The sequence below is a fragment of the Rhinolophus sinicus genome, linkage group LG04 (assembly GCF_036562045.2).
Source record: "Rhinolophus sinicus isolate RSC01 linkage group LG04, ASM3656204v1, whole genome shotgun sequence".
Taxonomy (NCBI): domain Eukaryota; kingdom Metazoa; phylum Chordata; class Mammalia; order Chiroptera; family Rhinolophidae; genus Rhinolophus; species Rhinolophus sinicus.
Window position 1 is genome coordinate 53,296,559 of NC_133754.1, and position 26,300 is coordinate 53,322,858.

The 26,300-nt window shown below is 49.9% G+C and overlaps 2 protein-coding genes across 3 annotated transcripts in view; one reads left to right on the top strand and one right to left on the bottom strand.

The window, feature by feature from the left end:
• The window catches only part of COL4A2 (collagen type IV alpha 2 chain), a 182,480-nt gene extending 163,522 nt beyond the window's left edge, over window positions 1-18,958 (top strand). For both annotated transcript variants that reach the window (XM_074329518.1, XM_019731070.2), the window contains exons 34-48: window positions 80-261; window positions 2,515-2,578; window positions 2,778-2,852; window positions 5,404-5,511; window positions 6,279-6,386; window positions 7,265-7,336; window positions 8,236-8,361; window positions 11,305-11,421; window positions 11,923-12,084; window positions 12,200-12,298; window positions 12,663-12,809; window positions 12,950-13,066; window positions 14,352-14,543; window positions 15,728-16,014; window positions 17,860-18,958. In XM_074329518.1, coding sequence (XP_074185619.1) covers window positions 80-261; window positions 2,515-2,578; window positions 2,778-2,852; window positions 5,404-5,511; window positions 6,279-6,386; window positions 7,265-7,336; window positions 8,236-8,361; window positions 11,305-11,421; window positions 11,923-12,084; window positions 12,200-12,298; window positions 12,663-12,809; window positions 12,950-13,066; window positions 14,352-14,543; window positions 15,728-16,014; window positions 17,860-18,117 — 2,114 coding nt within the window. In that variant the 3' untranslated portion in view covers window positions 18,118-18,958. The remainder of the gene's footprint in view (window positions 1-79; window positions 262-2,514; window positions 2,579-2,777; window positions 2,853-5,403; window positions 5,512-6,278; window positions 6,387-7,264; window positions 7,337-8,235; window positions 8,362-11,304; window positions 11,422-11,922; window positions 12,085-12,199; window positions 12,299-12,662; window positions 12,810-12,949; window positions 13,067-14,351; window positions 14,544-15,727; window positions 16,015-17,859) is intronic.
• Window positions 18,959-24,607: 5,649 nt separating this feature from the next.
• Window positions 24,608-26,300, bottom strand: part of RAB20 (RAB20, member RAS oncogene family) — a 29,073-nt gene continuing 27,380 nt past the window's right edge. The window contains exon 2 of the mRNA XM_019731074.2: window positions 24,608-25,681. Coding sequence (XP_019586633.1) covers window positions 25,149-25,681 — 533 coding nt within the window. The 3' untranslated portion in view covers window positions 24,608-25,148. The remainder of the gene's footprint in view (window positions 25,682-26,300) is intronic.

Here is a 26,300-nt window from a genome sequence, read left to right on the forward strand (position 1 = left end):
TCGGAACTGCCACCTCAAAAGCTTGGGGAGGCTCGGTGCCTGTCCTCACCAGGGCATTCCCCTTGGGGTCTTCTTGCAGGTATCACAGGAATGCCAGGGATCCCGGGACTGTCGGGCATCCCTGGGTTGCCTGGGAGACCCGGCCACATCAAAGGAGCCAAAGGAGACATCGGTGTTCCCGGCGTGCCTGGCTTGCCAGGATTCCCTGGTGTGCCTGGCTCCCCCGGAATTACAGGGTTTCCAGGTTTCGTAGGAAGTAGGGTAAGTGGGCACCTTGAACTCCACGTCTGCTTGTCAACTCCTGTCCCCAGGCTGGTGACCTGAGCACTGTGGCCCAGCGTTTAGGGGGTATGAGTGGTCAAGGCACAGGTTCAGAGCTAGAGCCCTGGGTGTCCTGGGTCCTGGGTCAGCGTAAGGAAACGCTGTGCTCGCACCAACACCACGGGTGACTGAAGTGCCGTCCATGCCACTGCTGCCCTTTCATGGGCTTCTGTAAATAAAGCATGGTGTCTACATTTTTTCACTGGGGTCTTCAGAGAACAAAACTTGAATTTCTAGAGATCCAGGCTCTAAACTCAAGCATATATATGGCATCAGGACTGAAAACCCATTACTGAATCATAGCATGGAGGACATTCTGGCCTGCCGTTTACTCATTTCTTCACTCAACGTGTGTCATATGAGCACTTGCTATGAGCCAGGCACTGTGTTGTCATGGCAACAGTTGTACACGCCGACCCAGGAAAGGGCTCTCACCTCTCCACCTCTGTGTCCTCATCTGTAAAATGCAGGTAGTAGCCACCTTACAGTTTTGTTAAGTGCAGTGTAGACAGTATATGTAACATGGCACAGAGTGGCTCTCTATAGATCGTATTTCATGGAATTATCTTTTTATCCTCTTTCATGTGTATGTATTATACATTCACAGTCCTCAGCACACAACTGACTCATTTCCGGCATTCGCAGGGGGATTAGTGCATTTGTGGCAGATCAGAAGGTCTGACCACTCTGTCGTGAATCTTTAGCAGCAGGCCCTGGCTTGGCCTTCTGCCCAGTCCACCCGGGCATACGTGAGGTCCTTAGAATTCTTTAGATGTCTTCTTTCCATCACTCCCAAAAGCTGTAGCTGCGGGGATCTTATAGCCAGTCTTTTATGCAACTACGTAGTCAGGTCATGTAAAAAAAGAAAGATGTATATGTCTACCGAAGGACATGTATGACAATGTTCTCTCTTTATTCATGAGAGCCAAAAACTGGGAAAGAGCGCAAATGCCCATCACCAGGAGAAAGAATAAAGAAGCAGGACACATTCAGATAGTGGACTAGTGCCCAGGAGTAGTAAGAGCGTTATTGATAAACGCAACTACACGAGTGAATCTCCCAGACTTCAGGTTGAACAAAATAAATCAGAAACAGGAAGTACGTATGATACGATCCCTTTTTTGTGATAGAGGCAAGTCAGAAAAAAGGGTACCTTGGGCAGGATTATTGACTAGGAAAGGACCCAAAGGAACTTTCTAGCATGCTGAATGTTCTGTCTTTGGGTGGCCCATGAGTAAACATTCACTGAACATCTAAGATGAGTGAACTGCACTGTATGTATGTAAGTTATGCCTCAATAAAGCAAGCTTTAAGAAAGAAACAATACATCATGATCTAAGCGAGGATCTTGCCTCTGGCACATCTGCCCCATTCTTCCCACAAAATGGAGCTTTGTGAATAATTCAGAGACAGACGTTAAGCTATACGAGGAAAGGACAGCCCTGACGTCCCAGGTCGATGCTAAAGTGGAGACCAGAGGGAGGCAGGTAGACCAGAACGCCCACCTCCCTGTGAGGAAGAGGCACTTCCGAGGGAAAGAACAGTTTCTTTGGAGTCCCAACGTAACCCAGATACCATCCCAATCTCATGATCAGCAACCAGCATCGTTGTGGAGAAGTCTCAGTCTCTCCCCAGGTAGAAGTGCACAACAACTACGTAATATAGACAGGAGGTTTTGGGATGTGGCAGCCCAAACTGATATCCCCATTCTGCCGGCTGAGTGACCTTGAGCAAAATACTTAACCACTCTGTGCCTCGATTCCCTCATCTGTCAAAGGGAAATAATAGTGCCTACCTCATAGGGCTGTTGTGAGAAATAAATGAAGCTCTTGAGATGGGACCCAACATGTTTGCCTGTGGCAAGCCTGGCAGAGGGGAAGAATGCGGTTCGCCATGGGTATTCTCACCACTGTCATGGACATTACCTGTATCAGTGATGTTATTAATTTCAATAAGTCTGTGCAGCTAGTTTCATTTTTACTACTTGATAATTTAATCAGAAGGGGTAAGCAAACCACAAACTATATTGCACTGAAAAAAACTTGAGCAGTTTTCTACAAAATGATGACATCACAAACCTTGGGTGTTATTTTTTTTTTTCATACTGAATAGTTGGCTACACTAACCTTCAAAATTAGCAACTTACTTCATGAACAGCCTTCTAAGATGGCTTTCCGTTTGGCTTTGCTCTAGGGTGACAAAGGTGCTCCAGGGTCAGCAGGTCTTTACGGCGAGATCGGCCCCACGGGTGATTTTGGTAAGTGTTGCCCAGATGGTGAAAACAGGACTTCCACAATCTGGAGCCTTCTGGACAGGGTGATATCAGATTTGCAGATGCTGTTAGTTTTTTTTGAAACAAATTATTCTTATTAATAATGTAGCACAGTAAAAGTTACAACACTAACCACCTCTCAATAGGAAGACCTGTTCTCAACCATCTTTTTTGCATGTGACAGGTGATATTGGCGACACTATAGATTTACCGGGAAGCCCGGGCCTGAAGGGGGAGCAGGGCATCTCTGGAATACCAGGTACCGAAGTCATTTTCCATCTTTATCTCAGCAACAGCTCTGACCCTTTGTCTGTGGCGTCACTCATGAGCTAGCTTGTCTAACTTATCACTGTTTGGGGAGCACTATGGATCGTGTTATAGGGAATGGTTTAAAGTCTCCAAGCCAAATGTGCAAGAGAGATTCTGAGATGTTTAATTAAATTCAATTTGAAGACAAAGTCAGGAAACCTCTCTCTTGCTCTCCTAAAAGGGAAAATAGCCAGAATCAACACTCATAAAATCAATATTTTGGTCCATAAAATGTAAGTAATGGAAAATAAGTAGAGCCGGGATTGCTGGGATACATTATAAGGCATAAAGCAAATTATTTAATGACTGGAGCTTCTCATAAACAAGTGAAGGGTCTAGAAGAAAGAAAGGTCAGTGGGAGTCGGGCCCAGTTCTTGAGTAAGACAGAAGAGGCACCCCACAGTGTGTGCACTGGGGGACCTCATGTGGCACAGGAGCTCACTCATTCTCTGAGCATCCCTGAAGTTCAAGGTCAGAATTCCTGCCTGGAATCATATCCCAAGGGACTTGTAATAAGATGAGGACTTCTTCAGGGGGACCCCACACTGCATAAACTGCTTGGAGCCCCGAGTCCTTCTAGGGATGGCCCTGAATGAGGGGAAAGAGTCTGTCCATGTGATTGGTCAATGGGAGGGATACTGAGCTTATTCTTTATTTAGAAAGAGCTCCAGAATGGAAAGGGGTATTCAGTCTAGCATAGGACCCGTGGATGATCACTCGGGAATAGGCAGCCTCTTCTACTCGCCTTTCTGGGCTCATGTGGATCTATAATTAGGTCTCCCAGTGGTTCTCCTCTCAGTCACAGGGGTACCCTGGGCTGCTGAACCTTCTGGCTCTTGGCTGGCTGAATCTCTTGTCCTCAATAATTCATTTGGAGGTTTGGTTTATAAAAGCAGAAAGGTAAAACTATCTTTGCCACGTATCACTAATGATGACCTCATTTGTACAACTAAAAATTTGTCGTGGAGAAGAAGCTATTTTGTCCCAAGAATTACGGTTGTTGCCCTTAAATGTTTAGGTTTTAGTTCAACTGTGGGGCTAGGTAATGGAGCCCCATTACCAGGGGCTGCATCCCAGGGGCAGAGGGGTGATAACAGTCATATCAGCCTTCCTTGGAGTGGTCCATTCTCCCTAAGACAAGTGAGGTGTGCCTCAGTAGGGTCAGCCACAGAGCTTGCCCGATATGGCACAGGGAGTGAGTCAGACGGGCTCCCAGACATGAGGGGCATTGGGAAGCTGGGGCTTAGACCTGGTCACTCAGAGGATGAAGGGACAGGCTACTCTGGACTCACTCAGTTTGGGTGGTGATAATGGAAGTGGTTTATAAAAGAAGAATCACTGCTTAGGGGTTTGAGCAGATTAATAAATCATAAAAGTTAGTAAAAAAATAAGCAGAATTTCTTAGGTGGTTTTTCTTTAAGACCACAAAAACTTTAACAGTGTTTTGTCTAAGTAATTATCTTATAGATTTAAGAAAATACTAGAAAAAGATGATTGTGTGGAATTCAGGTTGGCCTAAAGTTTTCAAAACTTCCAGCATACCAGAAATAACTGAGACATTGACAGAGAATATTTTCACTAATGTGAAGGCAGCATTTCTCCATCTGCCCCACGACCACCTTAGAAGTACCTGAGGTACTTATTAAAATGCAGATTCCAGGCCTTACTTACCCCAGACCTAAGTCACCTCTGGGAGAAGCTCAAATATCGGCATGTTTAACACATTTCCCAGATTTCCCTGGCACATCACACATTGAAAACCACTCTGATAAGGGCTGATTAGTTATCATCAGATAAGGGCTCTGATGGTTAACAAGGTACTCAAAATGCAGTGGCTTAGAACATCAATAAGCAGTATTATCTCCTACATTTCCTGAGGGTCAGGAATTCAGGAGCAGGCTGGTTCTAACTCAGGGTCTCCCATGAGATTCCAGCCATGACATTGGCAGGGCCGCGTCATCTGAAAGCTGGGCTGGGGCTGGAGAATCCACTTCCAAGATGCTGCCTTCACACAGCTCTTAGTAGGAGGCCTCAGTTCCTCAAAACGTGGGCCTCTCAGGGCTGCTTGAGTGTCCTCAAGACATGGCAGCTGGCTTCCTCCAGAGCAAGTCATCCAAGAGAGGCAACAAAGCGAAAGCCATGGTGCATTTTATGACGTAGGCTTGAAGTGACATACCATCATTTCATCCATGTCCTGGTGGTGTCTCACTTCGAACCTGTTCCGTGTGGGAGGGGACAGCATGCAAATATAAATACCAGGACGTGGGGACCGTTGTGTGCCAGTTTGGAGGCTGCTGACCACAGGCTCAGTGAAGGAATTACGTGAAAAAAAAAAAGAAAAAGAAAAAAATTAGTTGAGAAAAGAATATGTTTAGATCCCCATTCGGAACAGAAGCACCCACATGGTATTTAACTGGCATCCCCTTGGATCCTACAAGCATTAAGCCCCAGTTTGGTGCCATGTCTGTGGTTTGTTGCAAGCAGAAAATCTGTGGTTACAGGTCTCAAGGGATTCTTTGGAGAAAAAGGAACAGAGGGTGACATCGGCTTCCCTGGAGTACCAGGCGTAACAGGAGGCCCAGGCTCTCCTGGACTTCAAGGGCAAACAGGTAAAACCTCTTGCAGCCCCAGTCTTCCCCCAGCCCTCACCCTCCCCACACGTGGCGTAATGGTGCAGCGGCCAGTGGGCCTGAGCACGGCTGAGCCTCCAAATCTTCAAGACCCCAGGACAAAGGCAGCCAATCTCCCCTGTCTCCTTCTCTTCTAGGATCACACCCCACCCTGGGAGGCTTGTTTTACATGCTGCCCATTCACTTAGCTCTGCCTTAGGACCCAACCCAGCTACTGGAGAGGCACGGGGGCCTGATGGAAGGGTTTGTGTGGCCCAGTGTGAGTCTCTCCATAAACACACACTAAGTTCTTGTTACCGGATCCCTTTCATGAATTTGCATATGCAGAAATTCCTTTGGGGATCCCAAGTTAATGATGGAAAGCAAACGGTGCACTAGTTTCATGAATTTGGTTATTTCTGCTTTTGATTTGTTTGCTTTTGCCCAGGAGCTGTGACTCTGACAGGCTCATCCTCAAGGGCTTGTTTTGTGGCTTCTTTCCAAGCTTCTGTTTGGATGATAGGATGAAAATAAGAAAACACAAGCTGTTCTCTTTGGCAAGGCTGAGCTAAATAACCCCATTGAACTTGAATGTAGGGTTCAAAGCCCCTTGTATTCCTGGCTTGAATGGAAGCTGGTCTTTTCCCAAAAAGGACCGCCCCACACACCCCATCCAAGCAGGACCTGAGCTGGAGGCTGGGCCGGGAGGCCTCTCCCAACGTCTTCAGCGTTCCTGTGTCCGATTTAAGGATGTGTTTGTCCCTCAGGCTTTCCAGGACTGACAGGCCTGCCGGGGCCCCAGGGAGAGCCAGGCCGGGTCGGAGTACCAGGCAAGAAAGGAGATTATGGCTGGCCAGGTAGTCCGGGCCTACCAGGTAAGACCGTCCCTCCCTGCACAGACACAGCGCTTCAAGGCAGATCTGCCAGTTGGGGAGCGACCCCTGAGCCAGTCTGGCCTCTCTCCAAGCTGTTTTCTCAAAGACTATGTGAGATGAAAGCCAGGTGTGCATGGTTTGCTGGCCACACAAAACTCACCTAGTACAGGGTCTGCAGTTGTCCACGCCCATCGGGAAAGAGACTGACGCGCTAGTCTGTAAATAAGTGCTGTACTCCCCAGAACAATGAATGGCAACTGTGCGCTCCGAGTCAGTGCACAGGCCATGCAAAGGAGGGCCCAGAGGGACAGACACAGGCTGTTCTGCCACAGGCTTCCCGGCTTCCCACTGAGCGAGGTCTGGTAGAGCCGGTGGCAAGATTTAGAGGGACAGGCGCTCGGCTGCTCTGTTACTCAGAATTAAGGGTGACTCACCCACCTCCATGCTCACTGTCCACATCACGGGAAGAATTGCCGCTTGTGTCCTGTGTCCTACTTTAGAAATGTTTATCCTCGAGAACCCAGAGGGAATGGAACTAATGCCAGGCTATGGGTTCCAGGCAATTTTTACAAACCAAATATGTACAGTGACTCGAGCGCCAAAAAGAGGAATGAAACACACCACTCCCCAGTTCCCTCCTGGCTCTAACAAGTCTGTAAAGATTCTATGAAATCCATCTTTAAGTTAAATGATTCTCTCAAGTGACATAGAAGTGATTCATTTACATGTCAGAATGTACACGGAACTTCTGTTTCCCAGGGTTTTAAATAAATTGGATGCGTGATCATGTCGTAGCAAACAAAAACATGTCTGAATTATTTTAAGTTTTTCTCCTTGCTCTCTGATGCATGAAATAACCATGAGTGACACCCACACAGGTTTTCCGGGCAGCCGAGGCATCGGTGGGTTACACGGCTTGCCAGGCACCAAAGGCTTTCCAGGGTCCCCAGGTACGCAGCACCGCCGCGCCCAGCAGGGTGGTGGGGGGGGACTGGAGGGGCCATTCTGGATGCCGGGTGGGGGTATCGGGAGGCTCAGATAGCAGGGCTGCTCCATGAGGACTATTTGGTCATCCCTGAGGCCACGTGGACTCAAGGTCCCTGTGGTTCTTTAGACCACTGAGATTCGATCCTTAAGAACCCATCCCCTTAAGTCAGAAATTGTGTTGGACGGGCCCATCAGGCTTTTAGAAGGAAAGAAAAATGTTTTGCTTTTTCAGCAGCATCTTGGGGATGTGTACAGAGCCTTTGTGCCCCTCGGTTGTCCAAAATATCTGCTTTGCCCAATGCTCTGTAATCTTTTGTGTCATTTAGCACAGGGAAGACAGTTGGTGCCCAGCCTGTCCTGGGGCTGTCCTTTGAAACAGATAATGCTGTCTTAGCCCAGGCTGCTCTACCAAAATACCACAGACTGAGGGGGCTTACACAACAGACACTTATTCCTCACAATTCTGGAGACTGAGATCTAAGTGTAGGCGTGGTGAGGGCCCTCCTCCTGGCTGCGACAGCCAGCTTCTCACTGTGCCCTCACGTGGTGGGGAGAGAGAACATGCTGTCTGGGGTCTCTTGTAAGAATACTAATCCCATCATGAGGGCCCCACCCTCGTGACCTCATCCGCACTTAATCACTTCCCAGAGGCCCCACCTCCAAAAACCATCACATTGGAAATTAGACTTTCAACATAAGCATTTGGGCGAGACACAGTTCAGTTCAGAGCAATCTGAAATCACCACGGCTTCCTCCTGCTTTTCTTTGTTTGACTCTCACCAAAGAACATGCCTGTTGTTTTGTTTGTGAAAATTAACTTGGTGGGAGATACTGACACGACTGCGCGTTAACTCTGCCACAGGTGCAGACATCCACGGAGACCCAGGTTTCCCAGGTCCTGCTGGGGAGAGGGGTGACCCAGGAGAAGCCAACACTCTTCCCGGCCCTACCGGAGCCCCAGGACAAAAAGGGGAACGAGGAGTCCCAGGTGAGGCCAGACACTTCCAACATTCCCATCTTCATAACCAGAAGCTAAGAAGTCAAGTTTGTCAGGTCACCCATCTGCCCTCAGGGGTCAGGGAAAGAGTTCTTTGGGGGATGGAGACGACACCCAGCCCAGGAGGCACAGAGGGAAGCGGAGGCCTCTCTTCCACGTGGGCTTGCAGTCCTGGCCCATAAACTGTGCACACAGAACATCACAACAGCTTTCTCTGTATCACGATGAGTGTTAACATCTGACTCTCACAGCATGTTGTTCATACTCTGCAACTGACAAGGGAGAGTACAGTTTCTCCCAGGGTAGAAACCACCTCTCTGTTCATGCCTCGGCGCAATGCCTGGTGTAGAGTAAGTGCTCGATATATACTTGTGTGAGATGAACAGCGTGAAGTTGTAGGGTGACTCTCTTTGACCGCCACTGAAAACGTTTAGCTCCGGGATAGTCCGAACATACCTGCCATGGTCCTTTTCCAAGTTCATTGTGCTGCATCAGTTTCTCAGAACTCTTCCTGAACCGACTGTGGAGCTCCCTGCACTCCATCAAAGGGACCGAACACGTATCTCAGGTGCCCAAACGATCCTGAAGCATAGTGTCTCTTTTGTAAAGCCATTTTCCCCCTAGGAACCCCTCACCCTGCACGAAAATCAAAATAGCCCAGTGACCCGGTAGCTTCCTGTGCAGACCCTTTTTTCTGCTCATCGGGTCTCAGCCTCTGGCCAGGGAGAAGGAGAGGTGACTTTCGGTGGTGACATTCACAGAGGGCTGGTCCGGACTCACACTCTTCTCTAAGAATAGGGAAATAATCTCAATTTCTTGGTGTCCCTTGCGTGATTTTCATCTCAGGCCAGAAACTAGAATTTGCAGCCTCAGTTATTTCTGCAGCTGATGTTTGGGCTTCCAATTATGATTTGCTTATGAGTTGTTTGTGCAAAATGGCCTTTCATCAAACCTCCATGAGGCAGGGGTTTTATTTCAATACTTAGGAAGACTCATGGGGGCCACTGAGAAAACGGAGTTGTTTTGCCCCTGATTCCAGCAAACCGACTCCTGCTCGCTAATCACTAATAACTAATTAGGCTAATAACAGAGGCCTAATCACTGTAGTTAAGTTCGTTATGTTTTCATGGGCATCTGACCACTCTGGATCTTCTAACAGCTCACCATTGGTTTTGGTTACTTTGTGGCAATAGTTAGAAGCAGCTCACTTGGTGTCATTTTATATCTAACTGCAGATGGCAGCTGGTTAACCCCTCAGTCTAGTAAACACACTCGTTTATTGCCTATAATTAGTGAGACCAAAGTGACACCTTTCTAAATGCTTCTCCTGGCCTGTGTTCCTTTGTCCCACTCGGAAGCTGCAGAAACAAGACCCCGTCCCCTATGCTTGGTCCTGCCAGTATGAAAGTCTCTTCATGTTACTGACAAATATCGATTGGTCATGAAGCCGGGCGGGGACACTGTTACCTTTGCTCAGTCTCACAGATTTGCACGATGTTGTCCCAACTCACTCTTTCCTCTGCAATGGACATGATGGCCCTTAGATACTGTGACACTCTGATTTTTTGCAGTGTTCTAGTACTGATCTCTGAGTCCCCAGACCTTAAGGGAAAACAAATATTAGTAGGGCAACTAGGGGAGAAACTCGTCTCCTTCCCTGTAGCCATTCATCTCGCCACAGCCCTGGCAGCACTCACGCCCGCCTGGCACAGATGGGCACCCATCAATGTCGGGTTGGCTGTAGCACAGGGAGGAATAGGGTTCCCACACATTTCCTTAGGTGAGGATTGCCCTCTAGGGTCTGTCCTCAGTTCGTGCCAAAGGGCTCCAGCCTTTGACTCAAATAGAGTCGATTTCTTGTTAACTCTCAGTAATGATATTCTATATATAATATTGATGCAAATATTGAATTAGTGAATACCAAACCATTGCCTCTAGTGGAAATGCAGGGTTTGGTTCCTGTGAGCCCCGGGTCACATTTTTGTCCACCAATCAATGTATAAACTTGCTATATGTGTGTTTCTGTTTAAAGACACGGTATTGGCTGCATACTGTTGATTCGTTAACATTGAACTCACGGCCTTCAGTGCTATAACTCAGGCCTACATGAAGCTCATCTGACACATGTGTTTTCTCCATGAGGCACCTCACAGCCTTCCTGAGCTTCGGAACGCCAGACAGCACGTCAGCATGATGCTTGGGAGCCAATGTAAACAGTGAAATCATCAGCAAAAACCACAAAAATACAAAAAAAAAAAAAAACATGGCACTAAGCAGACATAAAAAGGATCCTTGTTTACACTCTGAGCTGAAACAGGGGACTCAAATGTTCTGTGTCTCCCACATGTCTAGAAATACCACCACCATTGGTTTGGGGTCACCAGTGAACCTTAGTGAATAGGCCAAATGCAAACACACAACTGTGAGCAACGTGGATGGACTTTGTCAATAGCTGTGATCCAAGATCCTGAAGGACAGCTACAGGGAGGATTAAGAATATCAGTGTAGTCCATAAGCCTTGGTTGCCAATGCTGGAACCTTCCGTCCCATCACAAGTGCTAACAGAGCCAACAGAGCTAACCTCTCAGGAGACACTGTCAGGATGGGCCCAAGGTGTCATACACAACTAGCCACATTGGCTGAGCACAGTAAGGCATCTCCGAGCAAATAACCTGCCCATGAGAACAAGATCCCAGCAGAGGTGGGTCTGCAGGACCCTTTTGGCAGCAGGACGGGGCTGGTGGGAGTGGGGACCACAAGACCCCTGCCTTCTCAGACCCACCACAAGAGCTTGCTGTGTTCCCACGTTCCCTGCTCTTGGGGCACCTTCCATCACTACCTCTCTGCTCCTGGATAGGTGATAGCTTGAAGGGCAAACGATAGATTCAAAGGTCAGATGCTGATACTAAAAACAACTTTTGTTTCCTTCCAAAGGGGAACGAGGCTCAGTCGGGAGTCCAGGACTTCAGGGGTTTCCAGGTGTCACACCCCCTTCCAACATCTCTGGGTCACCTGGTGACAAAGGGGCACCGGGAATATTTGGCCTGAAAGGTAAGCAGGGCTTACACTTCTGTGCGTTGGAATCTCCGTGGACACACACAAAAGGACAAATGCTGTGTGATTCCACTTACATGTGGTCCCTAAAAGTGTCAAATTTATAGAGACAGAAAAGACAGTGGGGGCTGCCAGGGCTATGAGAGGGGGAATGAGCAGTTAGTGCTTAATGGGGACCAACTTGCAGTTTGGGAGGATGAAAAATTTCTGAGATGGATGATGGTGATGGTTGTACAACAATGTGAATGTACTTACTGCCACTGAAGTGTGCACTTAAAATGGTTAAAAATGGTAAATTTGTGTTACTTACATTTTACAATACAAATAAACAATAAAAAGAAAAATATTGCCCAATGTTACAAATTTGCCAAAGATGGTGCCCCAAACGGATGACTTTCTATCTGGCTCCTGGGTGCCTCCTGAAGTGAGTCCCGCCCCCTGGCGTGACTGTGCCTTTCTCCTGTTTAAACTCTCCTTTCTTATGTCTAATGTCAATAGGTTATCGAGGCCCCCCAGGCCCACCTGGGCCTGCTGCTCTCCCTGGAAGCAAAGGAGAAGAGGGGCACCCAGGAGCTCCGGGAAACCCAGGGACCAAAGGATGGGGTGGGGACCCCGGGCCCCAGGGCCGGCCTGGAGTGTTCGGTCTCCCAGGAGAAAAAGGTAACTGTGCTCACATGAAGGAATTCTCTTCTCAAGGAGGCTGGAAGCACTGGTCAGAGGTGACTAGAGCCCCTGCCCAGGCATGTGTGTCCTCAATATCCTGCTTGTCTTGAAGGGCCCAGAGGTGAGCAAGGATTCATGGGAAACACAGGAACCACCGGGAGTGTGGGCGACCGAGGCCCGAAGGGACCCAAAGGGGACCGAGGATTCCCAGGTCAGTGGCCATCCGCCATCTTAGGTCAACTGTTGCCAGCAGTGGACTTCAGAACTATTCCTGCCCCTCCAGACATGGGTACCCCTCTAAAGTCACTCTTTGTCATGGGTCCCAAACCCTAAAGTGCAGAGGAAAGCGTGGCCAGGGGGAGCGGGGTCTGCCTGTGCTCCCATGGGCACTTGGTGAGTAATTCTTGAGTGGCCTCTCAGATGGGTGATTATCCATCTTCCTCTCTGGAGAGCACGATTTGTCCAGGAAACTCCAAGATCGATTTCAACAAGTGGAAAAAAAAAAAAGAATAGAAAGCAGAGCAAGAAAACAAGTAGTACCCCTGCGCCAAGTGGTCTCCCTTTTCCCTTTGCAGGTACCCCTGGTCCTTTGGGATCTCCGGGGATTACAGGGATCCCCCAGAAGATTGCTGTCCAGCCAGGGCCTGTGGGTCCACAGGGAAGGAGAGGCCCCCCAGGGGCACAGGGAGAGATGGGGCCCCAGGGCGCCCCAGGAGAACCAGGTAAGACCCTGCTGTAGGACTGCCAGGATAAAGCTCGTTTTCCTAATTGCTTTGTTTTCACTTTCATTTTCTTGCTGAAAAACATTTGTTAAGCACCATGATTTTCTGTGTCACTCACACCTGTTTCGGTGGCTGTGCAGGTTTCCGCGGGGCTCCAGGGAAAGCAGGGCCCCAGGGAAGAGGTGGTGTGTCTGCTATTCCCGGATTCCGAGGAGACCAGGGACCCATGGGGCATCAGGGGCCAATTGGCCAGGAAGGTGAGTGATGGATGATGAAAGGGGGCAGAGGGCAGCGGAGTTCTTCCAGGTCCTGCTGTGGTCTGACAAATGGACTGTGGCATGCAGGGAGGGAAGAAATGAGTTCCAAGAGGAGCAGAGATAAGAGGCTGCCATGCCTTCTGCTCCGCAACCCCAGCTCAGTTCCTAGGGACCTTGCTGTAGCCCTGGTCCTGGGAGCATTCCATAATACCTGTACTTAACAGAATACCTGCACCTAGCAGAACCCCTGGCAGAGAGTAGCAGGACAGGCTTCCTTTCTTCCTCTGAGACATCTGCAGGTGCCTCAGAGAAGGAAGCAATTGATATACACTAAGAGACAAGATTCATAAAGATCTAAAGACCTGGGACGAGGAGCTGAAAGAAGCCAATTACATTAACAGGAGCCATTGTGAAGTTTTGTGTTATTGATTTCTTAATGTTATTTCTACATGTGCAGGATAGGATAGGCCAGAAACCATAGCAAGTCATGCAAAAAATTTCCTGAGGTTTGTCATCTACCTGTGCTCAGTTTGAACCAGTTGGTATGAGGCCGCATTATCAGCTCCCAGATCTCCGGAAGTAACAATCCACCACCCTCCGGATGGACTCACCCACGGCCAGGAGGTTATATAATGTGTGGGCTGCACATCCGAAGACACACATGGACAGATGGGAGCCATCCAGGCTAGGGGACCGAGACAGCGCAGGGTGGCGGGGATGTCCTATCAGAAGGCGACAGATAGGAAAATGTCCTGAGAGAGAAGGGGTATTGGGAAGGCAGGATCAGCCAGGACAGCTGATTGCAAACACTTGAAAGGTTGTCGTATTGGAGGCAGAACAGACGTTATGCCGTGTTCCAGGGGCAGAATCGAGCCCCCTGGGTAGATGTTCCAGAAGGCCGATTACTAGCCCTAGGATGGCCCAACTGCCATGAGCGGCCTCTCCCTGAGCGTCCAGCACAGGGGATTGCAGTACATCGGGGAACCATTCCAGGCGTTCTAGTTCTGCTCAGCACCAGGGCACTCTGAGGGGAAAGTTCATGGGGCCGATGGAGCCTGCGCCCTTGTTCAGTACCGTCATTGTCGTCACCCCGTGCTTACTGGGCACGGAACACAGGTCACGTCCTCCCCAGGAGGCTCTTGGTCTTCAAGGGCAGAGCCACTGAGCCCTTGACCTTGGGTGAAAGCCAAGCAACAGCTGTAAATGTCGCCATGCAAAGTCAGCCGTGTGCTGTGGGCTGAGATTCGCAGGGCGGCTGATAAGGGGCCACTGTCTTGGACCCTAGGGGAGCCAGGCCGCCCGGGGACCCCTGGCCTGCCCGGCATGCCCGGCCGCAGCGTCAGCATCGGCTACCTCCTGGTGAAGCACAGCCAGACGGACCAGGAGCCAATGTGCCCCGTGGGCATGAACAAGCTCTGGAGTGGATACAGCCTGCTGTACTTTGAGGGCCAGGAGAAAGCCCACAACCAGGACCTGGGTAGGTACTGCCCACTGCGCCCCCGGGGCCAGCTCAGCTGGAGGTGGTCAGGATTCCTGGCCACAGTGAGGTGCAGGAATCCTCTAAGGCAGATGAGCTCCTCCTAATGGGACACTGGGCCCATCCACATCCGTGGGGTTTCAGAAAAGATTAACATGGCCTTTATGGCCCTGCACCTCAGGCCAGGACCACAGAGACCTGCCTCTTACCTCAGCAGTGCCTTCCACGCTTCCAGGAGGCCCAGCCTGGCGCTGGCACCTCTCTGCCTGGGAGCCACCAGCAGCTTCCCCTCTTTCTTGCTTTTTGCCCCAAGTTCTGTAGACAGTCAGCCGATGCCGTGAGGGCTGGGAGTCATAGAGAACCCCCAGGAAAATGGGGATATGTGGGTATGTGTGCTCAGATTTATTCAAGTAAAGCCTGGTTGCCAAAAAAAATTAAAATGACTTAAAAGCACACAGAAAATGTAGCAAGTGCACATGAAAAGCCTGGGCTTGTAGGGAGGCTGCCTTAGTCTGTGGTGGGACCGTGTTTGGGGAAACCTGGCACACTGAGCCCCGATGGTCTGCACCTCCCTGTCTATATGTTCTACTTCCATAATAAGTTCAAAAGCTAAGCAAACACAGATAAGGGCCTAAAGGAGAGCTGGGACCAGGGCCACGAAGGTGGCCGCAGCACTTGACAGGCCTGCTGAAGGTGGGGCACTCATTTGACTCCAAGCTTGTAAGCGGTCAGTGTGGTAAGGGAACCCTGCCCAGCAAAGTATTTTGCTCAGGCCATTAAAAAAAAAGGTTCATCTTTTACCCAGAAGCAATAGAGTTATCTGAAGATAGGAGTGGCCCGAGGTTCTTCCGGGAGGTTGCCATGGGGATTGATGAGCAAGGCCCTCGTCTTGGATGCCATCAGGGGTTTCTCGGGGCTACTGCTCTAAGACCCCCCAACATGGGCCTCATGCAGGGTGCTATTCCGTAAACGCCACTCCCTGCTGACCCTCCTAGTGCATAGGTGTGTGTGAGAAGTTCTCAAAGGGCAGGGCTAAAATGCCAATGTAGTCTGTTCCCCCGCAAAAATGGGAATTGGCTTGGTCCCCCAGCACACTGGGGTAGGTCCCCGACGTGGGGCCTCCCGAGCCTGGCCAGGCCCAGCAGCATCTTCCAGCCACACTCAGCTGTGCTCTCCTTCTGCAGGGCTGGCGGGCTCCTGCCTGGCTCGGTTCAGCACCATGCCCTTCCTGTACTGCAACCCTGGTGACATCTGTTACTACGCCAGCCGGAATGACAAGTCCTACTGGCTGTCCACCACTGCCCCTCTGCCAATGATGCCTGTGGCAGAGGACGAAATCAAGCCCTACATCAGCCGCTGTTCTGTGTGCGAGGCCCCGGCTGTGGCCATAGCGGTCCACAGTCAAGACGTCTCTATCCCCCACTGCCCAGTTGGATGGCGGAGTTTGTGGATCGGATATTCCTTCCTCATGGTATGTGGTACTTGCCAGCACTCTCTCAGAACATGGGACCAAGTAGAAATACAGTTCCCCTCCCCAGCCACACCCTGGCTGGAGAAGCAACAAGAACAGTTACCTTAGTAAGAATAATCAGGCAGGGCAGTTGTTCAGGTTGTGCACTGCACAATGGTACCTGGCCCAGGGAATGAGTCAGGGTTGGAATACAGCATGCACTTTGCTAACTAAGCCACGTGCCTAGGCCTGGGGCTGACGCCACCTGGAAGGGACCCATTAACTTGCCACCAAGCCTTGCATGGACTGTAATTAGGGTAAGTTTGGTTTGTTGTCCATCTTACTAAGCAGATCACCAAAGGTAAAGCTTTTTTGGTTTATCCCAAGGCTAAACATAGGGAAGAATTTTATCTATATCCTAAGTATCTCCTGTAGAATCTACTTAGAACCTAGAATGTCCTCCAGAAACATCAATTAACTGGTTGGTTTAAAACAGATATATACTGATAAGGAAAATCCTGGAATACTAATGTCAGATTGCCTTTGGGTATAAAACAGAGAGTTCCAGCGATAGTGACTGGATGCCCAACGTGTTCAGTATTTCATACATTATATTAATAACACACTATTTAAATTGAACCACACACACTCAGAGCTCTCACGCAGCCCAGCCGACCCGGCCCTGAGGCCGCCAGCCTAGCGCCTCCTCCCAGCCCAGCTCCCTTCAGGAGCCCTTCCCAGGACCTGCCTGGGCAGCCCCCAGCATGGCCTCAGCTCTTTCAGACCAAATTGGGGCCCAAGATGCCTCGTGAAGATATACCTGCTTCTCCCTGCCTGTTGACAACAAACAAGAACATGGTAGCTCTGGAATGGAAAGGCTTCTGCATTTTGTGAGCAGAAAGTTTTTTTCAAAGGTGTTTGTTTTTGCTCGTCCCTGCTCAAATATATCACAGGACAGTCTCTTTTGTTCCCTGCGAACTAAAGCTGAGATGTTCCTATTCTAAATTAACAGGTTCTGACAACCCACTCACCACTCAAAGCTTTCTCAACCAAGCCAAGTGACACTTTTTTATAGATTAGCTTTGAGGTCCAGGGGCCTACCATGCTCCTTCAGGAAAGCTGAAAATGTTTGTGAAACGAAAAGAAAGTTAAACTTGAAAGTGGCAAAGAAAAGTTCCCTCTGACACTTGTCCTCGTCTCCCAGCCGGCAGCTGCTGGGTCATCTCAAGTGACTAATTGCTTAATTAACAGCCTCTGATGGTGAAAAAAAATTAATTACCTGGGTAGTACATGTTCATTATAGAAAAATCGGCAAGTAGAGATTTTCTGGGGCGGGGGGACCCTAATGAAAACCACTCATACTTCCTTCTTCTTTATAAACAGCAGAGGACAAGTGGGGGTAGGGATCACATTTTTTGGTGCTTATTTTTAACTTAACCTCAAATGCTCACCCACATCTTGATTTTGTTTTTCCTTTAAAAAAAAAAAAAAGTTAACATTTTGGTATCTCTTCGGCCAGGCAAACACTTCATTCTTTGAATGGATGATGGAGTAGATGATATTTTCCCCCTAAATATAGTCAACTGTACCTACCGATTATCACCTGCTTTTGTAGTTGTCCTATTTGTCACTTAACAAATCAGGACTGGGGACTTCTGAACCCTCCCCTGCACTGCTTTCTGCACTCCTGACTCACTGAGCCAACCCCGAGCTTTAAAGAGTATGTCGCAGGTGGTCTCTGTTGACATAGATACGTGTTCACGGTTTGTTGTTCAGTTAGGGGGGACGGCGTCTCAATTACAGTCTGCCGCTGGCTGTCTCGGGAGAGTGTACTCACAGCCCTGCCCTGTCTCCCCCTCTGCACAGCACACGGCCGCAGGTGACGAAGGTGGCGGCCAGTCGCTGGTGTCGCCGGGCAGCTGTCTGGAGGACTTCCGCGCCACACCTTTCATTGAGTGCAATGGAGGCCGGGGGACATGCCATTACTTTGCCAATAAGTACAGCTTCTGGCTCACCACCATCCCCGAGCAGAGCTTCCAAGGCTCGCCCTCTGCCGACACGCTCAAGGCCGGGCTCATCCGGACGCACATCAGCCGCTGCCAGGTGTGCATGAAGAACCTGTGATGCGCGGTGTTCCCAGGGGGCGCCCCACGCGCACGCCCTTCTCTGCAGGTCAACATGCGCCTGCGGGGGAGCCACTTTGGTGCTTATTCTTAACTTATTACCTCAGATGCTGACCCCCAAACTGATTTCTTTTTGTTTCCTTTAAAAACCAAACAAAAAGGCCACCAAAGTAATTCAGCACCCACACATATACCAAATACCCCCTTGTTATCCATAGGCTCTGGCCCCTCTCTCCACACTGCAGAATAAAGCCTGCCTCTCCAACCTGGAGGCTACTAACAGACCCAGCACTCCCTATCTGGCCATACTAGACTATTATGCACCAGGTGTAGCTAACTTCTTAACGTGTACCTGTATAGTCACTGTGCTTTCAAATGCCGCAGGCATCCCTCTTATTTAACTCACTTAATAGACAAGTAAAGCCATACAGCCCGAGGGCTCCAGAACCTACTCCCACTGTCCCCACATGAGGGTCTCCGGCCCTGCTCTCTAAGCCAACATGATGACAACGTGATCTCCTCCCAAATACTGTTGATGTGAATTATCCTAACCCGTCAAAAAGGCCAAAAAGACACTGATAGCCACATACCAGTTGGCATTCTTTCTACCACATCCTTACAGACCATTGGGTTTGGCAGAACTCACATAGAAGCAAAGCCCTTGTAACTGTCTGTTGTCAGCCAGGATACTTGAGGGTGAAGTCCGTACACTTGGAAGTGACCTTTCCACTGCCCCAGGCCGTCCTGGAGATGGGCCCGCTATTCTTTGTGGTGAATTGTACCCCTGTGACTACCCTCTGTAACAACCACAGAATAAAAGTTGGTTTTGGACATTTCTATAACCCCCGTTGTTGACTGCCTTAATTTTCTGACGTCCATAGAGCACAAAATTTGCGGTGGCCCCAAGGCAGTGTCTGGGCCTGCAAGCAAGCGTGTGCAGCTCGGCACCATCCTGCAGGCTGCTGAGTCTCAGCAGACTTGAACCCAAGTCCATGGTACCGTCATTCCTGTCTCAGGGAACTGGATTTGTGTTTATAACTCATTCATGTTTACTGGAAGAACCCTAACCTCACTCATGGGAATTAAGAGAATGGGTACTTCACAAATGTACTTCCAAAGTCATTCAATGCATTCCAACATAACGTCAAGTCAAATCTCAATATTTCCAAGAAATAGTCTCCAAGACATGTTTCTGGCTTTGATGTCTCTGGAACCTGACTAACCCTTGGGAACCCAACTCACAGAATTTATTTGTATCCTCTAAAATTCAATCTTATAGTAAGCTCTTTCTAGGAACAACTTCCACATAATGGAATGAGTATTCGACCTGATAATATTATTTGAAATAGATCAGGAACTGTCTTGGTTTGCATTCCCTCAGAAGCCAACCGAGACAAGCATTCTGCACAGGAGAGTTATTTGAGGACGTTATCCCAGGGAATGGAATGGGACCTGGGCTGAGTGAACCCAGGAACTAGGGCCCCTTGCTAAGGGAGCTACTGCCCTGGGCAATTTAGGGCTTTATCCTGCTGGGACCCACTGAGGAAGGCCACAGAAGAAGCTGGGACTGTCCCGCCCAGGCATGGGAAAGGGACATTTTCAATCTCCAGCTCTTGCCCCCAGTGGTCAGAGGTTGCCTATGACTGTCAGTTCCCGCACACTTCCAGGTGCGCCATGGCTGAGCCGGCTCCTAGAGCATCTCAGCTGGAGGTAGCAGAGAACCAGATGAAGCTGATGCAAGGTACTGTAGCTCCACCTAGACACCGCTGGTTTCCATAGCAACAGCTATGGCTACAAGATGGGCTAAGAGGCTGAGGCCAGGGCCTGAAAGATGTCCAGCACAGCACCTCTCCACAAAGCGTGTGGAGGCAGATGTTTACTCAACTCCCATCCCATGATCAAGGGAGCAGTCACAAAGTTTATCAACAGTCCTGAGATTTTTGCTTGACTCTATTTAGCTTTGATGGCTCTGTGTGGCTCACACTTCAGAGTTAGATGCCCGCCATGAAGGATGGGGCACCTGGTGGGGCATACGCGCTGGTAACCCCAGATGCCCTCCCCAGCTGCACACTGACTTTTGGGGTGAGGGACCTTTCAGAACACAGGGCTGACTCACAATATCCTTACCTCCTTTCCACTGCCAAGTTCAAGAACAAAAGGCAGCTAGGGAGGAGGCAGGCTTGGAATCTATGGGTCATACAATGGTATAAACAGACTATAAAACTGCAGCCATTTCCACAGAGGCCATTTGATCACATGACGGTCAGGATCCAGCTTCTCCATGGGAGGAGGGGGGAATCCATGCTCTTGCTTGAAGCTGACATATCCCTAATTCTACACTTAGGAAAAAATCCATTTAACCTGCAGAGTTCCTGGAAAAGGAATTCTTGCATCTGAATTATGAGGATTCTGCTGGGGGGAGGTCCCCACACCTCCCTCCCACCAGGAGGAGCTCCATCCCACTGAGGGGGAACCACACACAGGGAAGGGAAAGGGTGAGGCAGGTCACCAGTGAGGGAGGTGGGAAGTGCCCTGGAGACACACACTGTGCATCCTGGAGGCAATGGGCCCTCCGCAGGCCAGCCAGCCCCTGGACAGGGAAGGGGCAAGACTGGCTCTGCTCACACCACCGAGAAGCCAGCAACGCTGGGCCTGTCAGACTAGCCCCAGAAGACTGCTTCCAGGCCTCCGTGACTCTCCGGTGGAAACAATTGGATGGGGGAATAAAAGGAACGGCAGCTCCTCTTGTCATGGGCAGTGGGTATCTGCTAGTTAGAGGCTTGAACAACCAAACCAACCTTGATGAGGGAGAACAAACACAGCAGCAAACAGAACAAGGCATTTGAAGCCCAGAGGCAGGTTCCCAGGCTGCCATGAGCCAGATGGGCCTGGACTTGGGTGAGAACCGGATGTGCATCCCTTTCCAGCCACTGGTGGACTCTGGCCTTAGACACATCTTTCGTTGCTCCGGGCCTCGGTCCTCACACCATCAAACCAAGTGCCTTCCAGACCCTCCTCCCAAGGGAGGGGCAGTGAGTTCAAAGCCAGCCCACAGGAGGGGAGAACAGGGAGTGACACACGCTTGCAGACTAAGCAGTCACTTGATCTGAAGGTCCTGCAAAGGGGCACCATCAGCCCAACAGCGTCCAGACGAATACCCAGGGAGGTCGGGTCCAGCAGCACACGCGTGTTCAGGGTCTACACTGCAGGTCCAGCAACACGCCCAGCTCTGCCAGTGCAGGCCCAAAACGTCCAGCTTTGAGAAGTAGAAAGGACTGAAGACCACTTCAGGCCACAGAGGGAAAAGGCTCAGGGAACAGAGTGGCGTAACATAATGAGGGCAGGTAGGAGGGCCGTGGACACACGGGGTCCACCAGCTCAAGTTACATAAAGGAAAGTGCATTTCTGGACTCTCCCAGCCATAGCTGGAGCAGATTTTGCCTCCAACATCTTCTAAATGTCTCTGAAGGGACCGCACACTGGCTCTCAGACGCAGAGTCTTGGCTTATAAGGCCTTGCCTTCCTCAAAGTAATTACAGTTAACCGTTGAACATGGGTTTGAGATGTGGGGATCCACTTATACATGGATTTTTGTCAATATGCACAGAACTGTAATTGTGCTTCCTCTTATGATTTTCTTAACCTTTCTCTAGCTTACTTTATTATAAGAATACAGTGTATAATACATATAACAACAAAATATGTGTGCATCAACCGTGATCGGCGAGGCTTCCGTTCAACAGAAGGTCATTAGTAGTTTAGGGGGAGTCAAAGTTATATGCAGATTTTTGACTGCACAGTGTTTGGCGCCCCTAACCCCCACCCACACTGTTCAAGGATCAAACTGCAGTCAGTACGCACTCTGCATAATCAGGGCTGCCCTGGAGCGTGGCGATGGGGGCACAAGTCACTTCCCCTTCCCCTTCTCTCTGGAAGACAAAAACTATCTCTCTGACCTGTCTCATTGGCTTTGAGCACCAGGCTCACCTCTGTTACAGGGAAACTGGATGCTGGAGGCAATATGGTTGCCAGACATTTGTGAGAGGATGTTCCTGGCATAGCAGGCAGCTTTGCTTAAACCAGGATATCAGGTTCAGAAATGACAAAGTTGCGTGTTTAAGAAACCAGCCCAGCAGCTGGGAAAAGTGGGAACCATGGCTTACAGTACCCAGATTACAACATACTTAACCCAAAATGTCCCTGACGCCTCCCCCAAGCATGTCACCTCAAGGGCACCAGGAAACAGCCATCTAGAAGATGTTGTTGAGAAAAAAGTTTTCATCTGGATGAGGACACTCCAGAGCCCCAGGGGAAAATCAGCAGTGATGGCTCCAAGACCAAGTATAGCAGGTTAACCCAGGGCTATCCCTGGTCTCCCAGCCCCAGGGCAGCTGCATTTGTACAAAAGGAAAGAAGGAAAATTCAAGGGCACCAGCTCAAACCCACATCCAGCAGGGAAACCCCTTCTATCTCATCTGGCTCACACAGCTGAATGGTCTGAATCTTTCCCAGAATTGACCTGGTTCCCTGGTTGGAGACAGAGCCCAGGTAAAGTGAAGGCCAGAAATCCATGAGTGGGGTTGGACCCAAGGACCAGGCCCCCTAGTAAGAGAGAGCCCAGGCTGGCATCCAAAATCTGCTTGGGACAGAGCCCAGAGTGAAGTCTATTTATAGGGCAACAATAAAGGGTGAAATGCTTAAGTGTCGTTGATGAAGTATGTGCCATCCTTGGGCAAGCACCCAGAACTTATGGCCGTTCATGGTGCACGCTGGCTGCGGGTGCTCAGAGCAGATGGGCAAGGGAATCAAAGAATATTCAGGAGGAAAGGGCCAAGAGAATGCATTCAGCCAGCCCTGACTTCCAGCATGAATTTGTCATGTGGGGTCTCTGGTCCCACTCCCCACATAAGAACGCAGGATATGGTGAGGCCAAAAAGGAACACCCACTGAGCCATAGACAGGGGAGTCATACCGCTATAGTCTCGCTGGCGGCTGGGTTGGAGACACAGGAAGCAGGAGCCACACGATCTGCAATCTGCCATCTGCTTCTGTGCCAACCAACCTTACTTGCTAACTGCAATCGCTGCTTGCTACCTCAGCTATGGTAGCTATATCAGTGGCTAATGGCTAACAGGTAACAGCTGATGGCCAACTAGTCACAGCTGACGGCCATCTACTACCCGAGCCAGCACCTTTCCACGTGAAGCTAAGAGCCTGGAAACTGCTCTCTGGGGCTCTGTCCCCACGAACTACAGAAGTAATTTCCTAGGACACTTTCTTCCTTCTGTAGCCTTCAAAGACAAGCTCCTGGGTCTTCCTGGGGAACACATTTCCTAGCTGTGTCACTAGGAATAATGCACTTTACAGAAAATAAATACAATGTCTACCCATACAATGGAAAATTAAACCAAATCAATACAAAGTAGTCAGTCAAACTGATCCATTTTCACTTTTCAACGGGCTACAGTTGTGAAATTGAAATTTGAGACCTTGAGACCGTCTGCAGTAACAGGGCACCTTACTTGAGGAGCCCCAGTCACACACAGAGGCTGTGCCAGCATTTCGTCCTCCAGGCTGGGCTCACTCACTTACCTGGAGAACATGCACTGCAGTGGAGCAGAGGAGGCAGGCCCGGAGGGGCCCAGAAACAGAGATCATGGGCACATAACAAAATTACCGAACATCCCTCCCCCCAAAAAAACCCCTACTCACAAAATATTGTTTTCTCACTAGCTTTCTGCCTCATTTTGCTTTGTTATGGGTTGAATGCTTGTGTCCCCCTAAAATCTATATGCTGAAGCCCTACCCCCCAGTGTGATGGTATTTGGAGTTGGGGCCCTTGCGAGGTATGAAGATAGGGCCTTATGATGGGATTAGGGCCCTTATAAGTGAAGGAAGAGAGATCCCAGTTCTCTCTCCCTCCGCTACATAAGGACACATCTACAAGGAGCCTGTCTATGAACCAGGAAGTAGATCCTCACCAGGAACTGAATCGGCCAGCACCTTGACCTTGGACTTCTAGCCTCCAACACTGTGAGAAATAAATGTCTGCCGTTTAAGCTGCCCAGTCTGTATTTTGTCACAGCCTGAGCTGGCTGAGACACCCCTTTCCCAACAGACAGCCTCACATGCTATCTCAACTAAATTTCTAAGGAAACAAAAATTATTGTCTCACAGCTTCCCTGTCTTAGAATCTTCTAATAACAAAGAGTGCACTGACCAACCAGCAGAAAAGGGGTTTCTGATTCAGTAACTGCCCAGGTGACCCAAGCAGATCTTAACAGAAAGAAACCTTTTAGTTTTGCTTCTATTACTGCAACTCATGTCATCAAGACAACTAGGCAGAGGGCCAAACTAAATATCCTGGAATTTGTAGGGATTCAATGCAGCTTTAAAAGACAGAGAGAAGCTTACAGTTATCTCCCAAGAGCCCCCAGCAAGGAGTCCACCAAGGGTACACATAAAGCCTAAATCAATGCAGTCCCCACACCTAAGTTCTCAAAATTCTTTTTAATAATATGTGTAGTTCACACTGCTACAACCAATATAAAAAGAGTGATTCCTGATTTCATATAAATTAACAAGTAGAGAATCATTATGATGCATCAGAACGCAAGTACAAAATGGCAGGACCAAAGGTAAATCACAGTGAAGAGAAACATCTGAGAACAGCAAACGGGAAAGTCATACAGGTACTGAGACAGGTACATACACACACACACCTAGGCGACCTTCCATCAGAGGCCAGGTTGTCAGGCAGGAACAGCAAGGGGACAACAGTCCCCAGGAACCCTGGCTCTGCAGAACGGTTTCTGTCTATGATTCGTTTGCTCCCTGCCTCACAACACAGCGACGTAGACGATTCACATTGACCTTCTCTTAATAACTCGCTGTCATTTCCACTCGGATCTTCCCCTCTGCGTGCAGTTCTGCAGAGGAGCTCCTTGACTGTCTGTGCTTCTTCTGACCACAGCTCGCTTGGTCACACCCATTGCCAATCTTGTAAATTGGGCGTCCGGGGGCCTCTGAGCGTCAGGTGCAGCACCCAGATTTGGTCCGTCGGGGCGGCTTATAACTGGAGATGTCCACAGTCTGCGGCGGCCCCTGGGCTCTCTGCCGCAGGATCATGGGCACCACCATGTCAAACAAGGTCTCGAACAGCAGGTCCACGTTGTGCCCGGTTTTGGCACTGGTCTCGAAGCACATCTGCTCGGCGGCCGGCACGTCCTTCTCATCCAGCATCCTGTACTTGAGGATCTTTTTATAAAGTGCCACGGCGTCTTCCAGCTGCACCTGCTTGGGCCCTTTGGGTGACATACAGCTGCCAGCCGCCAGCCTGGGGCTGCACCCGTCCTTCTCCCGGCTCTCCACGGCCCCCTCCTCACTGAGATCCACTTTGTTCCCCACGATGGCAAAGAGGCAGTCAGTGCTGGCGGTGTCCGTCAGGCCCAGGAACCTGTCCTCCAGCTCCACAAGGCTCTGTGGGTGGTTCACATCATAGGTGAGGATGATGGCGGTCGCCCCCCGGCAGTACATGGAGCCCAGGCCGTGGAACTGCTCCCGCCCTGGTGGGGCAGAGGGAAAGAAAGACGTCAGTTATTTCTCCTCTCGTAGGCACCCACTGGCCATGCCACACGGGGACCCACGGGAGGGACCATGGAATGGGGACCCAAGTGTAGGTGTGGCTGGAGCTGGACTGGAAGGAAACATCGACGTGCAGAAAGAAGTGGTTGGTCCAGGCAGCCCCCTGCTTCTCCGTGTGACGGCAGGCCCACCGCACAGCAGGAAGTTCCCACACAACCTACTCATGTCCCGTGGTCAACCTCCAAGACTAAGAAGATACCCATGCCCTACTTTCCTTCTAATTAGTGTTTGTATGGCTTGTTTCTATTTTTGCGTTTTAAAAGATGTTAACATTAAATGCTCCCACCATGGGTCTTGATTCTTGATGACATTCTCTGTGGGACATCTCAGCACTGCTGTCGCTCTGACAGGCACCAAGCAAGTGTACCTGTCCACACAGGCGCACACAGCTCCCCAGCGCCCCAGGTCCTGCTCCACGGTCCCGGCTCCTAGCCTGCCACCTGGGGTGTGGGCCCAGTGGTCAGTCCACGTGACCACTGTCACTTCCCAGAGGGTCCGTGACCCCCTTCCAGATTACTTTAAGTCTCTTCCAGTCGCATC